Source organism: Ambystoma mexicanum, chromosome 1q (genome assembly GCF_040938575.1).
Source record: "Ambystoma mexicanum isolate Mex_15411 chromosome 1q, UKY_AmexF1_1, whole genome shotgun sequence".
Classification (NCBI taxonomy): Eukaryota; Metazoa; Chordata; class Amphibia; order Caudata; family Ambystomatidae; genus Ambystoma; species Ambystoma mexicanum.
In genome coordinates, this window is record NC_090922.1 from 213195386 (window position 1) to 213218137 (window position 22752).

Consider the following 22752-nt stretch of genomic DNA (forward strand, 5'->3'; position numbering starts at 1 on the left):
TTTTAATCTTTGCATGGCCTCTATTTTCTTCTTTTGTGGATTTAGCCCATGTTCAGTCACTTCATGCCCTAGAAAGTTCACATTTTTGTCTTGCACCATTGTGCTTTCTGTAAAGATACTTTGGCGCCTGCTTTCTGCAATTGGCCTAGCACATGTCTTATTTCATCAAAATGGCTTTTCAGGCCTTCATTTTTTATCAGGACATCGTCCATGTAAACTATTGTTCCTCTTTCTGCTGCATCGGGCATGGCCTTTCTCAAAAATATGCCAAATTCACTCCCACTATTGATGTACCCGAACTGAGCTCTAAGCCAGGCGTATTGAGTCCTGTCAAATGTAAAGGAAAATAAATGTTGTATCTCCTCTGCCAATGGCACACACCAATATCCAGAGATGAGATCTAATGTGGTAAATATTTTTGAACCATGTACCTGAGCTAGGCCCTGATCAATGAATGGCAGTGGCCATCTAGATACTGGTACTCTTTTATTTAACTCTCTCAAGTCTGCACATAGCTGCCATTGACCATTTGGCTTTAACACACCTAAAATAGGTGTATTGGATGTGCTATGAATGGGCCTGATGATTCCCTGCGATTCCAAATTTTTAATAATCTCTGCCAATGATTCTAAACATGCCAGCGGTAGTCTATACTGGCATACAAACACTGGACATCTGCTACACCCTTCTGGTAGTGTGGCCACATGTAAATCAGTTAAACCACAATCATAAGCATCTTTTGCAAATACATCCTTAAACTCCATAAATATCGCCCTCAGATTGTTCCTATCCTCATTGCTGTCACACGCATCTGCTAAGGAGATCTGCTCTTCTACCATTTTGGAAAATTCTGGAAAATCTTCTGGTAAGGCAATCTCGGCGCTTTCCTCTAACTGTGTGGCTGTGTCGTTTTGTAAAGCTGCCACTTTTAAATAGTTTGGCATAGCAGCTTCCACTTCAATGGGCTGATTTTCTGTTTCATTTTCATTTAAATTAAATATTATGCAATCCTCTTGATGGCAGCACACTGTCTCATTTCAATCATAAGGATACACAGAATGAATTTTAAATATTCCTTTGGGCTGAGAGTCCAGGTGTTCTGCCAACTCACCCTTGGCATCTACATACTTTTCAGGGATATTTCCAATCACCATGTTATTTAAATCTGCCGTATAATGTGATTTTTGTATGGCCATTCCTAATGGGGAGTTTTCCTCTAAATGAATATCCTGACAACCTTTATTATTTACCATAAGTTTTACAGATCCTTCACCAATATCTACCAATGGAATGTATTCATAATCCAGGCCTTGCTGTTTTATGGATTCATTCAGGCATACAAATGCATCAGAGCCTTTCATCTGCTGTCCATTTTTGCATTTCAGTGTTATTGCAAACTGTTTTGTAAATGCAGGAATAATAGTATCTTTCCTCATTTGTAATTCTATTGCATAAGGAACCAGTTGTGCACAATGATAAGCCCTTCTTTTGTCTTCAAATTCAGGTGCCGGACCACCTAGGCGTGACCATATTTTTTGATTAAGGAAATCTAACACCATATACATTCTGTGCATGATGTCATTGCCCATGTAAAATTCATTTTGTGCTCCACTCACTATCCATACATTATGGTAAATTGTTTTCTGCCCAATGCTAATTTTAAGCATGCATCTGCCTGCAATTCGGTTTTCAAAGTCTGGACTGTCCAACCCAGAAACATATTGGTTTTTAATCCTAAATTTCGGGATTTCTTCCCTCTGCATTATTTTTTGCAACAATTTCTCATTAATGAAACTCCTTTCATGTCCAAGCGCTAAAGTGGCTTTTATTGTTTTAAAATAGTCATTTATACCAACATGAACCCATGGTTGCTCATCTTCCATGTGTATTTCTGCCAGAGTGGTAATGTGTATCTCTGAATCTGTTTTAGGAGCAATATTCTGTTTGCATGTTTTCTCTTTTAAATAAAAACGTAATGTGTGCTCATCTATGGCAGTCTGCCAATTTTTCCTTGGGTCCAAGTATATTTGTACAGGTAGTTTTTCATTGTCGCCCTGCATTTTGTCTTGACACATTAATATAACAGTGACACTAGGTATGCAACTATTCTGGAGATATACCTCCACAGCATCATTTGTTTTGGCAACGGTGTGACATTCATTTATGTTGCTGTTTTGGGATTTTAGTTGTTTAGGCCTCAATGGTTTTTTGGTTAAGGACCACAGCACTCCATTCACACCATCTATGAGAGGAGACAATCTTTTCAGGCAATCTGTCCCCATCAGAAATGGAATTTCACAAATAGATGTGATCAATACCTCTTGTTTCATTCTGTGCTTTCCTATGTTTATGTCAACCTCAGTTACACCTATGATGGGCACCTCCTCCCCATTAAAGTTATGCACTGGACCTTGATTTTCCTTCACTGTGATCTGACTCTGTGGGGGTCTCCCTTCATTGATACTCTTTACCAGCTCCTTGGACATAATTGTGGCCTGTGCGCCAGTGTCAATCATAGCAAAGGTGTGGCATTTTTCTTCTACATTGATGGGTGCATAATATCTGTCCTCAACGTACTCTAATACACATAAGAAGTGTGAATTCTTACTGATTTCAGGGCTCACCTTTCTCAGGCCTTTTTCACTTTTGGCTAAGCACATTGGTAAATGGAAAGACATTTTTCCCTGCTTTTTACCCATTTCTGCGCGAGAGACTTTATTCATTTCTCCATGATCAGAGGTTTTTTGGAGTGTGACCACTGTTCGCCCATCCATCTGGGTAACATCAGAGACCACATTACAACCTTCCAAATGAACATGTGTAACAACATCATTCAGCAATTTGTCATTTTTTAATTCTGTGCATTTGTGATCATTTAGTGTGATACCAGCCCTTTCAGCCTCTTCAAAAATATGTGGCTCAAAGAATTCTTCAGGTGATTGACTTGTACCCTCCTTTCGAGTATTTCCTTTTTCTGCCTGAGTTTGGTCATTGTTTTGCTTGCCCAGGGAAGGAGCTATAGCATCCCCCCTTACTCCCTGTTCACTGGTATTCCCCATGCATGAGTCATTTTTCTTAAATCTGTCCCTTTGTTCTTTTGGAATTCCTAATGTTTCTTTTTCATTTGTGCAAATCTTTACTGTTTTATTTAGCTCTAGGTTAAACCGTACCTCTTTTTTTGAAGTATTTGCACTTTCTGTCACATGTTCATTTACTGGCACTTTCATTTTTAATTCATTAGGCATCTCAGAGTCGTTATGCAAAATTATATCAGAGCAATCTGTCATTTTGGCACTGCAGTTATCATGAGTACTTTTCGGAAGCCCCCCGGTCATTGCTATGGCCATCAGCCCCCTCTTTGGAAGGTTGTTTTTGCGCTGTATAGAGCTTTCCTATTTGCTCAGCTAACATTTTCACTTGGGCCTCAAGGCACTGGAACCTTTCCATCTCTCTAGAATCCTCTTTCTGTGGCCTAAGTCGATATTGGTTGGTTTCCCCTTGATTGGATCTATTCTGATACCTCTCAGGTGATTGATGTCGGTTGGGATGGTTTCTGAACTCTTGATTCATTTGTGGAGGGGAGCGGGGTGCACCCATCCTTTGATTATAGTCCCCTGGTGGGGAATCATTGTACTGACGTGGATTGTAGTTCATGTTTTGCCTCATGTCCTGTCTCTCAGATTGTGGGTACTGGCCCCTATGTTCATTTCCATTATCAGTAAATCGATCCACATATCGGGGTCTATCCTGATTACCATATATCATGGTGTTGGGATCAAATCTGCTCTGTGTCCCCAATGACTGGTAGGGACCATCATATCTTTGATCTTGATTTTGTCTCTGGTTATTGTTCATACCTGCCATATCAGGCCGATATCCTACCCGGGGTCTGTCCTCTAAATACCTAGGGCTGATGTAGCTCTCCCTATTACTAGGATCATGTGATTGGAACATTGGTACAGGAAATGGCGATCTTTGTTGATTGCCCCTTTGTTCAGGTGTCACATTATTTTTACCTTGGCTTTGAGCAGACTCAAGGGACATTTTGGCTGACCTGATTTCCATTACTGTGGCTGAGGGTTCTTTAGGTTTAGGTCTAGTATCTTTCATTTTATCACTTTCTCTACCCTGACAATAGAGTACCTCTTATAGTTTTGTGCTTTGATGTACAATCCATTCAAGGGACTTGTCACGGTCAAATTCACGGACCAATTGGGATATGATGTCTTTCTGTAGCCCATAGAAGTATGCAGTTTTAAACCGGGGTCAAAAGATACATCAAAGCGAGAAAATGCTCTTTTTAAGTCTTGTAAAAATTGGCGAGGGGATGTATTAGGTCCAGCAGTGATTGTGTAAGCGACTTTCTTTGCCTCCTGCAATGACTGAAAAGGAGAAAAATGACGCCTAATTTCTTTTTCAAACTCCACCCAGGTCATATTTTGCTGTTCATTTAATGCCCTTATGATGCTGGCCGTCGGGGCATCTAAAGTTAAATGAAAATATTGTCTGTACTGTTCCTTAGGTATCTGGAGTGCTTTAAAAATGTCATGCACCGCTTCTAAGTGATCCTCAATGTAGCATTCACCTCCCTTTTTAAATGGTTTGATCAGGGCTTTAATGGATTTCATTATTTTTATGGGGCTACTTGTTGCAATGCATGGAATTGCACTACTTTGTGATTCAATCCTGTTTTCAGGTGTATGAGATTGGTGGCTGCCCCCAATGAGAGTATCAAATCCCCCAAGGGCGCTGCAACCAAGTTCAGTCACCGGCCCAGTCACTGGAGCACTAGCTCTTTGGGCACAACTAGAATTCACCTCCACTCCATTGAATGTGGTACCCTGCCGCCTCCCCTGGGACCTGGGAATGCACATTTGCTGTTCTAAGTCCTTACACTTTTTAAGGAGTCTGTTTGCTTCATTTTGCAAATAGTTGTTTTCGTCACTCATCTTATTAATCACCTCCTGCATGTCGCACATTTGCATTTGGCATTCATTTAACTCTTTATTTCTCTTGTCTCTTTCTTGAGTCATTTTAATCATTTCTTGTTCTGTACTCTGGAGATCACATTCTTTTTCACAATGTTCTTTTTGTAAAATCTGCATTTCTGAAACAACCTCATCTTTATCCTGTCTAATGTGGTCCACTAAGGTTTTTAAGTGTACCAATTCTTGCTCACTATCCTCAAATTCTTTCTGGCTTTTGGATAACTGAGCATCAAAGTCTCTGCATTTTAATTGCATGTCTTTTTGGCATACATCCAATTCTGCTCTTAACATTTCCTGATTTTTACTTGCCCCATCTAATTCAGTCTTTAACCTGTTAATTAGCTGGGTATCATTTTCCTGCATTCGCAGGGACTTATTCAAAATAAACCATATTTTGCCACATAGTTCTATTAAACAGTCTTTCTCTGCACTTTTATTGGCTGCATTCAATAATCTTGTAAGGCAGACCTGAATTATGCTGCCTTCTGCAAAAATATTGTCTAGTTTTTCTTTCTGCACCTCACCCTGAATGCGGTCACGCCATTCTAAGGTGCTGTTCGACGACCACGTCCCATGTGCAAACAACTTTGCCTCTAAATATTGCACTAGGTCTGAAAATGTGGTTTCCCTTTGTGACATTCTGAAATTCGTTTTCAGTGGCACACTGCTATTATAAAATGGGTTCTCTTTAATGTGCAAATGGCAGTGTGAGACACGCTTGCCACGCACACTAGGTACTCTATGATCACTTTCCCGGCCAACGCACCATATATATGTTGGGTATTTTGTGGATATTTGGGGCTTTGCAGTATTTTCTTACCGCCAAAATACCTTTAGCAGTAATCACTCTCCGTATTCATATTGGGTCACACATGACAATAATACATTGCATTATTTCAGAATTCAGACCTATTTAGATGGTATGCGCGGTAGTTTGCGTGGTTGGTTGGTATAGTGGTTGGTTTATTTGTGGCCCCAATATCCAAAATCCCTTGTTTTTTTATCTAGATTGTTCTTGATCAGTAGAGAGACCTCAGGCCTACATTTTAGGGATACCACATTTTCAGTGTTAGTGTTGTGTGCCACCATGGGCAATTGTGGTATTTTTGTGGTAATTTCCACTACCTCATATACGGTAGGGAACTATGTCCAGAGAGTCTCTCTTCCCGTTGACTCATGTACCTCCAACAGGCTATGCTACAAACAGTCACTCACAACTGTCCATACTGAATAGAATCATGCACACATCTGCTTTAAAATGGCAATTGCACTGTTTAAAAATCTACCCACGTTTAAACCTTTCCCCATGCAAAATGAAAGAGAAAAATAATACACACTAGCTATCTGTTTTCAAATATTTTTGTATTATAGAAATTTCATTTAAACACAGTTTAACTTTTTTTACATAAATAAATAAAATGGTACAACATTATTTGTGATAAAATGAACAGAGAGCTGCGAGAATATATTCAATTGGTAACATTAAATATGCTGATAAGAGACTGAGACTCCCTCTAATACACTGACTGAACAGCTTCGCACACTTTCGCACAGCTCCCACTCGCTTCTGTAATTACCTTATCTGTTCAGCATGAGTTTTCTCCGGCTATTCTCTTCCTGAATTTGGCTCCCTTGAAGATCAACCCCAGTGAGAACAAGCGTCTGCCGTTCTCAAACCGGGGTTATTGCCTGGCGCTCTCAGCTTTTGCAGCAGGAATGCCCCAGCCAGGAAAGAGATCCTTCTCCCAGCTCTGCAAGATGTCGACTCCTCTCCCTCTTCTCAAGCTTCCCCAGCAAAGTTCTAATCACAGCCTCTAGCATGATACTTGCTATGACGCTGCTCCAATCAGAATCAATCATGTCATCTCCTCCCTCACTACACAATGGCTCACTTCTACAGTGGCAATTGTAACAAACTGATTTTCTGCTCCTTCAAGCTCTTTGCTTCCTGTAGTTATGTGGACAGAGCAGCAGAGAAAAAAATGAATGTGCGTTTAAAAGTTCACTTTCAGAGTAGGCCTAATTCTGCAGTGGAGGCACATTTTTATTAGTGGGTTATGTTAAATGAAGTTTTATTAGTCAGGTTAGTTGTTAATAAGGTTAGTTATTAATTTCCAAATGTGTCTCTTGCAACATAGGCATTTCAGGTGAAAAATGGTGTGCATTTTGAATGTGCAGATGTGTGCTTTTAACTGTAAAAATGGATTTGCATCTTATATGTAAAAATCGTTTTTGACTGAATAGCCTGTCTTTACTTATATGTCCATATTACTCTGGCAACAAATATAGCAATGCACCAAACTCATGTAGTGGTGCTGCATAAAAAAAATGCTACCTGTGCAGTAGTGCTGTACTCTGTGCTGTAACACGCCAAATATCCTTACAGCCCACAGTAAAGATGGCCTCTGCCATATCTGAATGTTGTTAAAGCCTTCATTGGTGCAGAGGCCATCTGTCATATAGACATATCTCAATTTCTATTACACAGGAAATAAGCCAATCAAAGAAGGCTATAAGTTGGAGCCTAGAGATGAAAGACCCACCTTTGCTTGGGTTCCATGGGAGGGGAGTGCAGGTTTGCTGCTGTCTCTTCCACCCTCACAAGATTTTCATCACACCCTTTGCCTGAGTAGGATGTCTACAGCAAAAGACAAAACGGTTTACTTCGCCAATGCTTGCATTTATTTTTGTGCGGACAGAGCATGAAAGAATTAAAGTTAGTTGACAATATCCCGTGTTTTGGGAGTGGAATACAGTGCACAGGTGGGGCTGGAAAATGTGCTTTTGTTCCTATTGCCATTGATGTGTGTGTAGGGATCAAGTGTAGTTGGACAAGAGGTACAGGAGTCACCCAAGTGAGTCAATAGTGTTATTCCCCTATGCACAAGCCTGCCATTGGCAATCCATAAATCTACAGTGCTGTTTGAACTTGTCAATTTCCGTGAATGACTAGGTGCTATTGACATACTGATCAATTCAAGCCTGCTTTTTGCCAAACATTCTGTAACTCAGTGAAAGCTTTCTCTTCCAGGTTTCATGGTTCTGATCACCATGGAGATCTTCCGTCAGGCTGTGCGGTGGCTCATCGACAGTGACCAATCTATACCGCTGGAATATGAATACTCGTGGTCGGTGGCTTGCGCTGCTGCCGGCGGTGCCATCATGATCTTCGGAGGAATGTGCTTTGTCATTCTTTCACTTCCGCCATTGACCAAGAAGCCCTGGGAGTACTGCCTGAAGAAAGAGCCACAGCCTAGTACTTAAAATGGCATTGTCGGATCAGTTATAGCACTAGGAGATTATCGAAATAAGTACCACTCTACAACACCTTCACCAGAACTGATTCGCACTGGAATGATCCTTCGTTGGAGACGGCCAGAGGTCTTTTTTTTATTTTTTATTTTGCACCGGATTTAGTTACCAGGCCATGGGACTTGAGGTGCCTATCCCAAGCACCAAAAACAGACGAACCCCCGAGGGATGATAGGATGGAATCAGATACAACAGCATTCGCTCTGTTGGACCTAGCAGTTTTGTTTGTCTTCTTTGTAAATAGGCTTTCTAGCATACAGGACCTGCCTTTAAAGTATTAACTTGATGCAGGCCGAGGGATTATAAAATGCGTGGGGTGTGGGAGCGGAATATGCAAGTGGGGTTGGAACACACATCAGCATAGGAGCAACGTCCAATGTGGTTTTATGTATTCCTATGTAATTAAAGATGCATTTGACTGTGGTGAGTATTCACTCAGAAGAAGTCTAGGGGTGGTTTGTGTCCTGGGATGTGTCCACGTCCATGAATTGACTGCACCTGTGCATTTGAAAGGGCTTTTCCTTGATTTGCAGTGATATTTTTGTTGTGTTTTGGGTTGAGGAGCCCATCACTGTTATGCCTTTTTCTCAAGTTTCGGGATCCAGTGATAAAAAGTAGGTGTAGGGTGGGAAATGCCAAAGATCAAAGTAGAGTCTACCTTGTTAAAATCCACTGAGTAACCTTAACATAATGAGAAGCCTCTGAGAACCTCTTCTCTAGGATTCCCAATGAGTCTCCAATTACTGAAACTGCTGATCGGAGGAGAGACAGCCCAGTCGGCAAGACATTGAAATTGGCAATTTTTAGTGCTGATGACTCATCCTTACGGGGGTTTAACAAAATGAGGACCAACGTGCCCGGTGTTAAAACCTTTGAGGACAAACTGCATTGCTATTCCTTCGGATACAGTGAATGGATTGTTAGATATCCTCTGTTGCATTGTAGGGGGTGTCCAACAGGTTAGTACTAACACGTGTGTGAAGCAAGATTCAAATGCAAGGTCTTAAATTTCCAATACGTCTGTTGTTTACCCTAGCAGGAGGTATGCACGCTTCTTGAAAAATGATTTAAAAAAAACAGATCCCCACCCCAGCACAGGAGACCAGTAGTCACAATAAAAAACAGATGTTCCCCAAAGATTTTTCCAGTCGCTCTCCAAGGGCTGCCATTGGTGGCATGGCAGTGGTTCGCAATGAAGGTTCAGCAGGCTAGTCCATTCAGATTTTGGGCGGGTGCAGTGAGAGATTTTTTTTATGATTATTTTGGGTATCCTCCAATTTGTGAGTGACATTATATGGATGTTACAAGGTTGTGCAGTGGGATGCAATGTTTAATCCTTGACTAGGGGCATGATGTCGCTGCATCAAAGCACACTCTCAATAGATTCCATGTTGTTGTCAACGTGTTTACAGTGGCAATTAAATCAAGTGTTTGGTGTAAATGGAAAATGTGCCTATACCAGTGCCAACCTATAACGGAGAGGACAATATGTTCAATAAACAAACACTTTTGAAGTGACCTTAAAGTTATGATACAAGACCACAAAAGTTGTGGACTATCAAGGTAGGCGTGCATCGAGAACTACCATGTCAATGCTAACCTCATGACATTACAAGTGACATTAAATATGACAACAAAGCTACATAATGACATAACAAATTTCATCACTCATGACATATTGCTTCACCAATGCATTTAGATGAGAATGGACCCATTCTTAAGTGAAGACATCCAGAAACCTAATAAATTATTTATATATACATCTGCAATTATTATTGTTTAATATATGTACAATGAATATATAAATTTTGCTCCTACAGAAGAATGGACACCTTCTCTATACCTACTTGGGCATGAGTTGACGCCTTTATCCACTGGTCAGTTCCTCTCTCCTGATGGCGAGATTGTTGCATAGGAAGTCCTGGGTGCTGCAAAGCTTCCCGAGCTGAGAATCAGAGCAGCCAGTGGAACCTACTAAAGAATAGGATGGAGAACATCCACAGGGTTTGAAGACGAAGACAATGAGTGGGGAGAAGCTGTCACATTTTGAGAAAAAGAGATTCAAATGGTGGGGGTTGGGATTTTTTTTTAGTACCTCCATAAACATAATGTTCAGTGTTATGGTTCAGCTTAATTTGAGTCTAAGGAACAGGCGATTAACCTTAGTGCTGTGGTCAATTTATCAGTTTCATCAAGAGATGATCCTTGAGGCATGCAGTGATTATACTGAAAATAAAATGAATGAAATAATTACAAAAAAAATACCGAAAAATAAAAATATGGGGCTTAGGGTTAAGGGGTTAAAAGGTTTGGGGGTGGTTTCGGGTGGAGTTAAAAGCGTAGGGTAATGGGGGATTTGTGATGGTGGGACCACCAATAAGAAGAAAAAAAAAGATTTTGGGCTATTATTTCATTCGTTTTTTTGTATTCGTTAACCTCTGCACATGAAATGGAGTTACTCTAAAAGGTAGTTTGGTGAGATCATACTAACTTCTAGAAAAAGCAGCGAGATTCCCAACCAAACCATGCAAGCACTACACACAATAACAATTGTTGCCTTAGATGTCTTCCTTCAACAGATCCTAAATTCAAGAATGCACTCAGTGATTATCACCTAAAGTGTTGCAGTGAGGAACCTTAAAGCAATGTTGTTGGTTTGAGTGTAATTATTGAGTTCATACCTTATTGCTGATATTCAGACTTACTATGGCTACATAACGTGAATGGCATAAACATAAATTAAACTCATTTTCAAGGAATGAAGAGTGAGCAGCTGCCCCAAAGTTCACCCATTTGCGTCCATGGGGGACTCCACAATCTGAAAATCCCCTCCAGAGTCTTCAGCAGGCAGTGTTCAGTGATGGGTACATAAGGCTAGAGATATTGGAAGCTGTGCCTACTGTCGGCATAGAAAAAGAATATTTGTATATATTGCCTAGCCTAATAGTCATATAAAAGTTGCACGTCGCAAATAGGGCAGTCCCTGAACTTTTCCCTGGAAGTCTACTTTGTGAAAGTCTATACCACAAATTTCCAGGTAGGCACATTTATTTTCCAAATCCTATCATTAGTGAAAAACATAGACTTTCCAAAAACATTTGAACTGAGCAAAATTGGATCCAATATTAGGCCTACTGACATAGTTGTGAAGGGATCTATGTGTTTAGAATGACTAACCAGCGGAGGTATTTTATTGAATATTTGCATTTCCCTGATCCGGCACCTCGACCAGGAGTAAGTGCAGGATTTGAGATATGTCTGAACTGTACACATTGGCTCAAAAGCAGCCTTTGCGAGAATCATCGGGGGGATGAGATGCACCAGGGGATTGCTGGGTGCAAAGGTTATTAAATAAGTCGATGATGTTGACTGCCCACTGGTTTTAGAATTATTTTTTAAATAGCCTGGATTTTGAGGCTACATCTGTATTGCAAGTCGTGCTTTTGATGGGTAAAAGTTCAAGAGTCTTAGTCCTAGTTCAGAAATAGATTTTAATATGTTTATAAACGTTTTCAATTTACATTAATCTTTAACAAAGATTTGCTTCATTTGGAGAATTAGAAGATCTGTAATGTTTGGATTGGTTTTGGAAGTAGGTGTGGCTGCTGCCAGAGATGACCTAGCAGGGTCTTAAACTGCATTTAGTTGCAGAGGAGCAGTTGGAGGGCAGGTTGGGCAAGGGTGGCGTGACCTCTTTCCTCCTGCTGCCTCTTGGTCACGCTGAAAACATCTCTATTGGAACAGTTTCAGGCCATGCGAAATACAGCCTACATTATCCAGGATGAATGACAGACACCATGCACTGGAGCTGCGCTTGGAGCTTCCTGTCCTTAATTAGTAGTACAGCAAGTTCAAAAAGTGCCACTTACTGATCGATGAAGGGGGTGTAAAACAATTGTAGTTTCCTTCTGTTTGTGGCCTAACCTCAAGACAATGAGCGACACATCTGCAAATAAGACTGGCGGGCAGGTAGAACTTGTAACATATTCTAGTTTTTGGGGAGACTTGAAAATGTCTGCAATTAGTGCTAATACTCTGGCAATTAATAGGAAATGGCTTATCACTGTTTTCTCTCTCCAAAGAAGATGGGCACCTTTAAGAACAACCAAATACAAGCCAGTGATTGTACCAATACAATACAGAGCAAACATGGAGTAGTGAGTGAGGACCCTGAAGGCTAGGAAGAAAAGTTCACAACAGGCCAGGCCATTCACACTACAATTATAGGTTCCCAACAAGAAAGAAAGAGACTGGTTCTGATCCCCCAAATGGGGGTAAACACCTGGCTGAAGGGTGTCTAATCTGCAGTGCTCCTTGATATGGAATGGATTTTATTGTGTGGCATTTTTCTCAGTTTTGTTTATGCCACCCCAAGTTGGACAGGTATGCCCAGATGCGAGTCTCGAGCAGGTCCTTCACGTGCTGGGCCCAGAGATCCAGGCTACACCACACTGAGGATGCACAATGTGGCAGAAACATGTCTGGGGATGCTTGTGGTCACGTGCAGAAGGGATGTGACCAAGCAGTTAGGGCTGGACTGTCCTTTTTGAGGTACAACCACACCTGATGTGCATATGGTATTTCACCCTTGGTAATTGCTTGGAAGGCTGAAGAACGATGCTCTGGAGGATTGGCCAGAGCAATGCCAGAGGTAATCATTCATTCTAAAACTTCTAGACATGACCTAGTTTGTTTTTTTTAAGCTACCACAAGTGGGACAGGTATGCTGGACCTAGACACCCAGGCTACATCTCACTAACGATGCCCAATGTGACAGAAACATGCCTGGGGATGCTTGTGGTCACGTGCAGAAGGGATGTGACCAAGCAGTTTGGGCTGGACTGCTCCTTTTGGTGCAGGATCAAGCCTGATTTGCACATAGTTTTTCCCTTTTTGTAATGGCTTGGCAGGCAAAGAACAATGGTTTGGAGGGTTGGTCAGAGCAGTGTCAAAGGTTAAGATGAGTTCTAAACCAGTACTCAGTTGTTTTACTGATTGTGTTTCACTGCAGCACTTTATTATCACAATGTATTGCTGATTGGTTGTGTAAAATGCAGGGGGGTTTGGGTGAGACAATATGGCATGGGCAAAGGCCAAGGGGTGGTGGGGGTTGAGGATGGGGGCTGTGGGTGGTGAAGGTGCTGGAGGTCCCCAACACCCCCCACATTTTTGACAAAACACATTGTTAAAATAGTTGTGTTCAAAAAGTTCACATTGAAAAATGTTGTGTAAAAAAACTACAACCTTCTAAACCTTCAAGGCATCACCTCATTTGTTTTGAGTTGTCTTTCCTACAGAAAAGACACTTTCAAAACTAGTGAAAAGTTGAATTCGAGCTTCATATTCAAAGAGGATCTCTTCAAGAAAGGGAAAAATTAACCAATTGAAAGCGGAATGGTCCAATTCATTTTGCAGGTTTCATCATCTCATTTCCATTAGTAGTGGAAGAAGGCCATCCTTGTGGCCCATGGTTACTATTGCATGAGACAAGCTGAATGAAGGGTAAGATGCCGAAACTGATGTGTTTGGATGCAAACCGAACTAGCTGTGGGGTTACCATGAGAGCTACTTTGTTTACAGAAGGACAGCTATGTTATGCTTTTATTGAAACAAGTAAAACGGTTGCCTGTGCACTACCCACTTTTTAAGTGACCAGGTTGGATTTATCTCATACAGCTTGGTCATATAAATACGCTCTAGAGACAGACACGATTATTTCAGTGTAGTGGGCAATGCTGTCAAGCCTACCAGCATTTCTTTAAGGGTACGTGAAGTTGCAGCTTTCAGTACAATATAGCTCCTTAATTTAAGCTACTTTAGACGAGAATATGTCTAATTGCAGGAGCGATTTTGCATTTATCATTGAGAGAGGACCTACAGCCAATCAATCAATATCGAAGAATTATTTTAGGCTAATCATCCAATAAAATGGGTCACTGAAATGTAACAAGCCTGAAGAAGGGCGTGGCACGGGGGTTGATAGGCAGCTTTCATGGAAGAGAAATGTCTCAATTCAAAGCAACACATTGCTCTCTTTCTGTGTAAACTCACTCCATAAATCCTAAAATAAACAACCATTTGATCTGTCAGGAGTCAAGAGAGGTGGTCTTCTACAATCTCACGCCAGTTGGCGAAGAAGGCTAGATCCTTGATCAACAAGACAGACGGAATCCTTGTTTCTTTATCACACGTTTAGTGAATCCTGGTGGCTCCAGCCAGAAACTGACATCAGCAGGGAAGGCCCTTTGGTAATAGAGAAAACGTCCACTACTTCGCAATAGGCTTTAGGTGACCGTACGTCATAACATGCGAAAAGTAAGCAAAAGCCTAATCGTGTTTGTAGACCCTCCTAAGAGGGGTGCACCCCAAAGAACAGGTTATTTGACCATGTTCGTCCTTGGTAGAGGGGCTGCTACACCTCTGTACCTTTTGAGTAGAAAATAGTGGTTGAACATGTGAAACCTGAATGGTTAAGGGATGCAAAAGGTCATCTAGAACGAAGGTGATTCGATCAACATTCAGCTTGTCCTTGGAGATGCCAGAGCCCCCAGTCCTGAAGTCTATCTTCTGGATCCCCCTTTAGGAACTGGGTGGTCACATGTTATAGGTGGCGAGCAATCCCTGAGCACGGTGCCACTGAGCAATGTCTTTGAGACATGCACTCCTTTCTGACTCTCAATACACCTCATTCTGCTTTTCAGAAAATTAGCTTTTGTGTCGTTCCATCAATCGATCATCGCGGGGGACGGGACCAGCTTCAAAACACTTTCACATCAAACTCATACAGACAAAGCTGTGCTTTAAAAGCTCAGTTGCGGTGAGAGCCTGTTTACCTCACCTCAGACTGTCATCGTAAGCATCCCAGTGGCTATATTACAGAATCATTGCTGGGCCGTGTTATTTCCCCCACGTGACAGCCCAGTAGTGTACGGGTGCCACACAGAAGACACAGGCACATGGAAAGACGTTATGGCAAGGACTGCCGATTATTCATTACTGGCCCGCCCACTTGTACAGCGGTCACATGACGGGTGGAGACCATCGTGCCTTACTTGTCATGGGCGTGTGATGTTATAAGTCACAACATCACACCACACCCCCTCAGCATAACAATGTCCTACCACAATTCTTTGATCCATCTTCGGGGTCTGTTTATGGTTTGGCAAGGTCACCCATCTGCGTGAGGACGCTCCTCACTGAGCTCTATACTCCGTTCTACTGCTGACTCTTCTTCCTCAAAGGTATATCCGAACTCCTCCTTTCCATCTGTCCCGTGGTCACTGCTAGCTTCGGGTTTTTCCTGATATTCATCTTTCACTCTCTGAAAAAAAGGAGGCATTTCTGGTCAAACACTTGTCAGCTCGTGCCGCTGTAATCATGGATCCGTTCTTTTCTGTTATTATGAGTGGTCGTGTATCAAAAGGTGGCATGTCCTTATGAGTTGTGGCTTGTTTTACGATGATGCGTTCCCCTAGTTGAAAGTCAGATGTGCACTCTTTCCGGCGAGTGTCAGCATATTTTTTCATCTTTGACTTCACCAGGTAATACCTCACCCTTACTTCATGATCTTGCACATCCACGGTGTGATGGCCGGTGTCGTGTGGGAGTCTTTTGTGGATGTGATGGCCAAACATCAGTTCAGCTGGGCAGGCACCTGTGAAGCTGTGGTGCGGTACAGTGTCTATACTATTGGTTTATTTGTGACGTCCGCCACCCTCATGCTCTCTTCACATTAGCCATGAAGCGTTCAACTGTGCCATTGGCTTGGGGCCAAAGAGGGGTCACCTTCCTGTGTTGGAAACCCATGTACTGGTTAAAGTCTCAGAAAGTGAGCTGGTAAAGGGGGGGTCCATGATCCGATTTCACTATTTTCGGGATCTCATATGCTGAAAACATTCGGTCTAGTGCCGGTATGACAGCCATGGCTGCAATGGATTGATGGATCTCCACTTCAGGAAATGGGAGTGTTTGTCAATCGCAACCAGGATGTATTCTTCAGTCCGGAGAGATTCAAAAAAGTAAATAGTGACCTCTTCCCACACCTGATCTGGCAGTGGCCTGGTCTGTAGGAGCCCGGGTATCGTATGTGGTTCGAAGCTGAGGCAGACGAGGCATGACTTCAGCGTGTTCTCGATCATGTACTCCATGCCTGGGAACCACACTTTCTTCCTCAGCTGTTGTTTCATAGAAACAATCCCACAATGACCCTCATGTGCCACGTCGACCTCTCACTGTTGTAGGAGTGCTGGGGTCACTATCCTGTCCCCTTTTAGTATCAGGTTTGACAGCGTGATGGACAGCTCATCTTTCACCCTCACAAACGTCTTTTTTCAGCAGCTGATTTTGGCAATCTTCACGCCTCCAAACACTTGTGTACAAGCGCGTTATAAATTACTTATCATATCATTCCACAACTGTGGTAATGATCAGATTGGACTCTGCTATGTGCTCCATCGACCTCCATTTACCGTCCTCAAAGCATGATGCTGCCAGCTCCAGAGTAGGATCCGCGGCTGTCTCTTGTTGTAGTTCCGCCAGGGAGATTGTAGGTGGGATTGCATGGTGTACCACATAGCCGTCTGCCCAATGGACGGAAAGCCTTGTGTATTTGAGGGGATGCCTTGAAAAGAAGTCTGCTGGGTTGTCTTCCTTGCAGGGCTTGTGCATGATATTGAATTGATATTCTTGTAGGCATAGGCCCCACCGGGTGATGCATGGTCTCATTTGGGCGATAGGCTTGCTGTATATTGTGACAAGAACCTGGTGGTCAGTAACAATGGTGAAGTGTTTACCTCATAGGAATAGGTGGAAGTGCTTGCATGCCCAGGCGACGGTGAACACTCTCCCTCTCTGCCTGCGAGTAGTGTTGTTCAGTCTCCGTCAGGCTCCTGCTAGCATAAGATACAATCTTCCTCGTGGCATGGTCTCTTACTGAGTGTCGGGCCAGGATAACTCAGAGTCCCACTGGGCTGGCATCGACTGTCATCTCTGTGTGTAAGTTCAGGCCAAAGTATGTGCTGCTGCTATCACTCTGCTGATCCAGTCAAATGCTTCCTGATGGGCTTGTGTCCACGTGAAGTTGCTGTCTTTCTTCGTTAGTGTCCACATCAGGGCACTCGTGGATGCAAAGTCTGGGAGGTAGCACATGAAATAGCTTGCCAACTCCAAGAATGAGCGAACCTGTGCAATTTTGACTGGGGGTGGGGGCATCGGTCAGGGCCTTGATGTTGTCTGGTCTGGTCCAATGCCCTTGTCTATTATACATATATATATAATATATATATATAATTGATTATTTACAACACACTTAATACCCTGCGGTTTCTAAGCACTGACCCGTGGATCGAATCTGTGTTGCTCTATGTCGTCTTGCTTCCAAGGTGAGAGTGTTTCCCCTGAGGTATCCTGTCATTTGAGAAAATATGTCTGCAAAATTTGAGAGTGCTCTTGTTGAACGCACACTTCTCCTTATTAAGTGTGAGGTTCACCTCGTGGAGTGCTTTACAAACTTTCAGTAGTGTGGCATTGTGTGGAACTTGTGATCTTCCAAACATGAGGATATCATCACTGTACTTAAGGCAGTGTGGAACATGACAGATTACCTTCCAGATCTACTCCTGAAAGATGTTGGCTGCTGATGATATGCCAAAGTTTAATAATTTGTACTGAAATAGTCAGAGGTGGTTAGTGAACATGGTGATGTATCGGGACTCTTCGCTGATCTGCACTTGGTGGTACCCATTGTTTAGGTCAAGTCTGGAGAATACTTTTGCTACATTCAATAGATGCATCATGTATGTGATGCATGAGGATTGGTGACATTCTCTTTGTATGACTTAGTTGGGGACGTGCACGTCAACAAAGAGTCTTATCTGTCCTTCTGGGCCTTTCTTTGGGACGGGCACCACTGGTGAGATCCATGGAGTGGGGCCAATAGCTGGCTCGATGACATCTGTGTCAAGGAGCGAGTGGAGTTCTTTCTCTACTTGGCGCTGAATGTTGAACGGTATGCCCCGGAAGTGTTGGGCGACCAGCTTCACCAAGTTGTTGATGTGAAGTTGGATCTTCTTCCCCCTTAGCTTCTCAATCACTCTGGATAGTGCTGAGAATGCTGCTTCTACTTTTGCTACTGGGCAGATGTATTTGTCGGCCATGAGGTTGTATAGGACGTGAATGAGCCCCATCTGGATTGCAGATCTAAAACTGAGGATACATACACATACCGCTTTGGCATCAATCACGTGGATGGTGATGCAGTCTTGCTTTTCCTTGTATGTGCAGGTTGCTGTAAATGCCCCAATGTAGGGTAATGACTGTTTGGCTCCATATGCATATAGGTCCACTTCCAGTGGCTGTTTTAGTTGTCGGAATTCCTCTTCTGGCATCACATTCACTGTTACACCTGAATCAATTAAGAAGTTGAACAGTTTTCCTTTTACCATGAGCAGTAATGTCAGGCTGTGTTCTGCCGCATTGGGATTTCCTAGGGAGCAGAGGTACCCTCTGCAGCTCTGTTCTGAGCTAGATGGCTATTCTGACTCGCTCGCAGAGGGTGATACAGTGCACAGGTGGTGTACATGCCTTCTACTTTTGCGTCTCGCGTTGGGTGATGGTCAACCCCTGGATTTGGAGCTGCGATTATTTATGGCGGGGTATATTCTGTTATTCTGTTTGTGGCTGTCATCCCTCAATGGGTGGAGTGGGGACCTGTGTTGTGGTGGCCTGTGTGGTCAGGGTCCTGATTGCAGTGTCCTTGGTGTGCAACACATGGACCTGAAGTGGTCTTCCCGCCTGCACGCAGAGCATTCTTGCCCCATGGCTGGGCACGTGCCTTCATGCGGGAAGTCATATCCGCACTGGAAGCAGTGGCTTCTGGCTTATTTTGGTAACGTGGGTTGTGTGATTACTTTTTGCACAGCTTCCTTTTTGATTGTGGCTGAAAGTCCAATGTTAAGGTTTGTCATTGTCGATACCTGGCGTTCCATGGAAGTGGTCGTTCTGGCCAAGAATAGTATTTCAGCCCAGACCAGGCTCCGGCAGGACCACCCTTGGCCCCCCTAAAAAGGAGGCCTTGAATGAGGGACCCGAGAGAGTGGGGAGTTGTGGTGTAGGGGGACATTTTGCACTAAATGTGCAGCAGGAACCTCAGAGAAATTAGAATTCTGAGAGGCTTCACTGCAGACAGGATTTGTTTGCTTGTCCTGGACAATGATCTATGCCCCACCGCCATGAAGGCACAAATGACCTCACACTACAACTAAAGAATAATCTAAGAAAGTTCCTTCTGCAGGTAAATGTCTTGCTTCACCTGATGCTCAGAAGGCATTTTAAAAGAATGTTCTCTTGCAACAGGAATACCAAGGGGAATGACTCCCTTCCTCTGGCTTGTGGGTTTCACACAGCCTTAATATAATTTCCACATACAGGAGAATGACTTCCTTCTCCTGGTATAGGTCTTTACAGTTTCCATTAAAGCCAGGGGGAATGACTCCCATTCCCTGGCGTCTCTAGCACAACTCCCATTTCAGAACCAGGAGAAGGACACCATTCTCCTGCATTTCTTGGCACAGTTTACAACAAAGTCAGGGGGAATGACTCCCTACCTCTGGCTTCTTTAGAGTTTGTCCCAAGACCTTTAGCCCCTTCCTCAGGGGAATTAATCCCTACTCCTGCTGTCTAAAAAGTTCCTTCTCACAATCTTCTGCTTGATGTACACTTTGCCACTCTGTTTTGGTGTTAGTAAATTCCCACCTCCTTCTTTGTTGAGCACTGGGCTTAGTGTCACCACTGCAATGAGGAAGACCTCCTTGCTTGCGCAGTTCCCTTTTGTTTGGCATTCCAGACCCTTCTCTGGGGGTAAGTGGGCTTATTACTGTCACTGCAACAAGGAAGCTATCCTCGGATGCTTGGTTTTCAATAGTTGGGGTCTCTGGTGGTCAGTGGGCTTATTGTGACCACTATGTCGTGGAAGCTGTCCTTGAATGCTTATTTTACAATCTTTGGGGTCTCCGACCCATCTCTGGTGGTCAGCGGACTTGTTTTTGCCACTGCGATGAGGGAACTTGCCTAAGATGCTTGGTTTGTACTGATTAGGGTCTCTGACCAATTTCTGGTGGTCAGTGGGCTTATTGTCACCACTGCAATGAGGAAGCTCTCCTTGGATGTTTGGTCTTGTACTGGTTCGGGCTTTGACTCGTTTCTGGTGGTCAGTGGGCTTACTGTCGCCACTGCGTTGAGGAAACCTTCCTCGGATGCTGGGTAGACAAGTGTTACGTTCGCCTACCCATCTATCTTCCAGCCTGTGACCCCTGCGGGTCTCTCGTATCTCCTGTTACCTTCTGAGGGATTTTGGCATGCCACTGGGACTTCCTGGGACTGGGGTTCTTCTCTCCAATGCACTGGGCTTCTCTCTCCGGGGTTTCCACAGCACTGCGGCAGCTCCACGCTCTGGTATGCTGCCCGGCTCTTCTCTCCTTCTCTCCTGCCTCAAATTCAGGTCTGAGGCAACTGGATCCAGGGAACTCCTTCCCACTTTGCCGGCATCCTGCACTCTGCCTAGACTCTGTCCTGCCCACAGCATTTTAAACTCCTGCTGATTTCTGCACCTGTTGCCTCTCCCGGCTGAGTTTGACAATAAGGTAAGTCCTTCCATTTTTATAGGAGTTCTCATCTTTGGAGAATTACAAGAGTCTTTTGTCTGTTTTACTGAGCCAATCTCTATGCCTCCACTGGGCTTCCTAGTACTACTGGACCTTAACAAGTTACACTATAGCACCTGAGTACAGTAAGGCATATCTGGTGGTGTGCTGGTATGCTGGATGATGGGGCTACTAAGGGAATAAGGTGGTTGTGGTCCAAAATGTATGTACTCATCCCTTACCTCCCCTAGGGTGAATATTGGTTATCGGCCGCACCACCCTAGCCTTGCAGGGAAGGGCTCCCCCATGTGGAAAATTTATGTTATTCAAAGATACGTCACAGGGCCCTTACAAGTTACATTGAAAATATATATTCTGCTGCATTAACAATTTAAGTATGAGTGAAAAAATAAGGTTGGTAGTAACAAAAATGTAATTCTGGAGGGGAAAGTAGTAAAATAAAAAAAAATATAGATGCAAACTTTTCAATGAAACATTACCACTATCATTACTCTGCACAACATTCCATGCCATAAATATTTAGTATGTCTGTGCCATTACAGAAGGGGACACGCCATTAGCAAATGACTCTTGGCTCTGCCACCAAAAGATGCAGTTCAGTCTCAATTGCTAGGCCATGTACCCTCTGCACTGGAACACAAGCAACCACAGGCATGTTTAGGCCTTATCGTCTAGCAATCTAGCAGTTTGGGCAGGGCGCTCTCATTAGTGGCAGGGCCAAGGCTTATTTGCAGACAGTTGTATGGAATGCTGACCAGAGCAATGCCGGTAGTTATGAGTGATTTGAGACTTACATCTATCCATTTTTAGTTTTCCTACTAGGTGTAAGCCAGAACCTTTCGCAGTGGAACACAGATAGGATGGAGACAGGATGTGAGGAGAAACTCACCTCCTATGGGCGTGTTTGGTCATTTACCCACCCAATGTCTAGTCATGGTTATGTGAATGCCTATGGCATTACTGCCAACGTCATGCCCCTCTATGCCAAAACGTACCCTTTGGGAACTCTTTGAGCAAGCTCTATCACAAAGTAATACCAATCTTTGCATTGTAAAGGACCTGGCAGTGTTATATCTAAGCATGCTTTTGAGTGTTTAATTACTTATTCAGTCAGTTGATTCTATAAGCAATATCTGTGTTAATGCCTCTGTTCCTTCCACGGGAGTCCTGTCTAAAACAAGCAATTTTGGCTTGTGTACCGGTATTCGACCGACATTTGGCAGGCCATGACATCATGCCCAGGTACTCACACAGTTCCTCTGTTGTTCCCATCTTATGGCCAGGTGATACCCTTGTGGCAGTGTCTGGCAATTGCCTATCCATGCCTAATCAAAAGCCAAAGCTGTTGGCTTTGCCAATACATGTTGGTTTCAGTTTGTCTCCTTAAGTAAAAGTGTATATGCCCATATGTGGGTGCTTTGTTTGCTAGGAATAGGGATTGAAGCTACACCTCACTGAGTTGGTCCCACAAGGCCCTGCCTGCAAATGACAAGGCTAGGATGGAAAGTATAGACCAATTTCAGATCTTCTTCTCATGAGTACTTGCCAGTGGGGTTCCGACCTAAATAGAATGTATCTTTGTCTGTGTGTAAGCCTAGCCTGAACTGACAGAACCTTTCATGATTCAAACTGATAAGTACTGAATTGATAACCTCATACTGTTTGAGTAACTTAACAGAGCTTACATGCAAACAGAATACACCATTTTTATTGTGGGTCTTGTTTGGAAAGTATGATGTAAATCCTGGCTGCTGGGTGTTTAGGCAGTGCCGGAAATGGAAATTATTTGCTGT

At 43.2% G+C, this 22752-nt stretch overlaps 1 protein-coding gene across 1 annotated transcript in view; it reads left to right on the plus strand.

The window, feature by feature from the left end:
• The window catches only part of CACNG6 (calcium voltage-gated channel auxiliary subunit gamma 6), a 544003-nt gene extending 533943 nt beyond the window's left edge, over positions 1–10060 (plus strand). Inside the window, exon 4 of the mRNA XM_069637397.1 lies at positions 8020–10060. Within this exon, the coding sequence (XP_069493498.1) occupies positions 8020–8252 (233 nt within the window). The 3' untranslated portion in view covers positions 8253–10060. The remainder of the gene's footprint in view (positions 1–8019) is intronic.
• The last annotated feature ends 12692 nt before the right edge of the window (positions 10061–22752 follow it).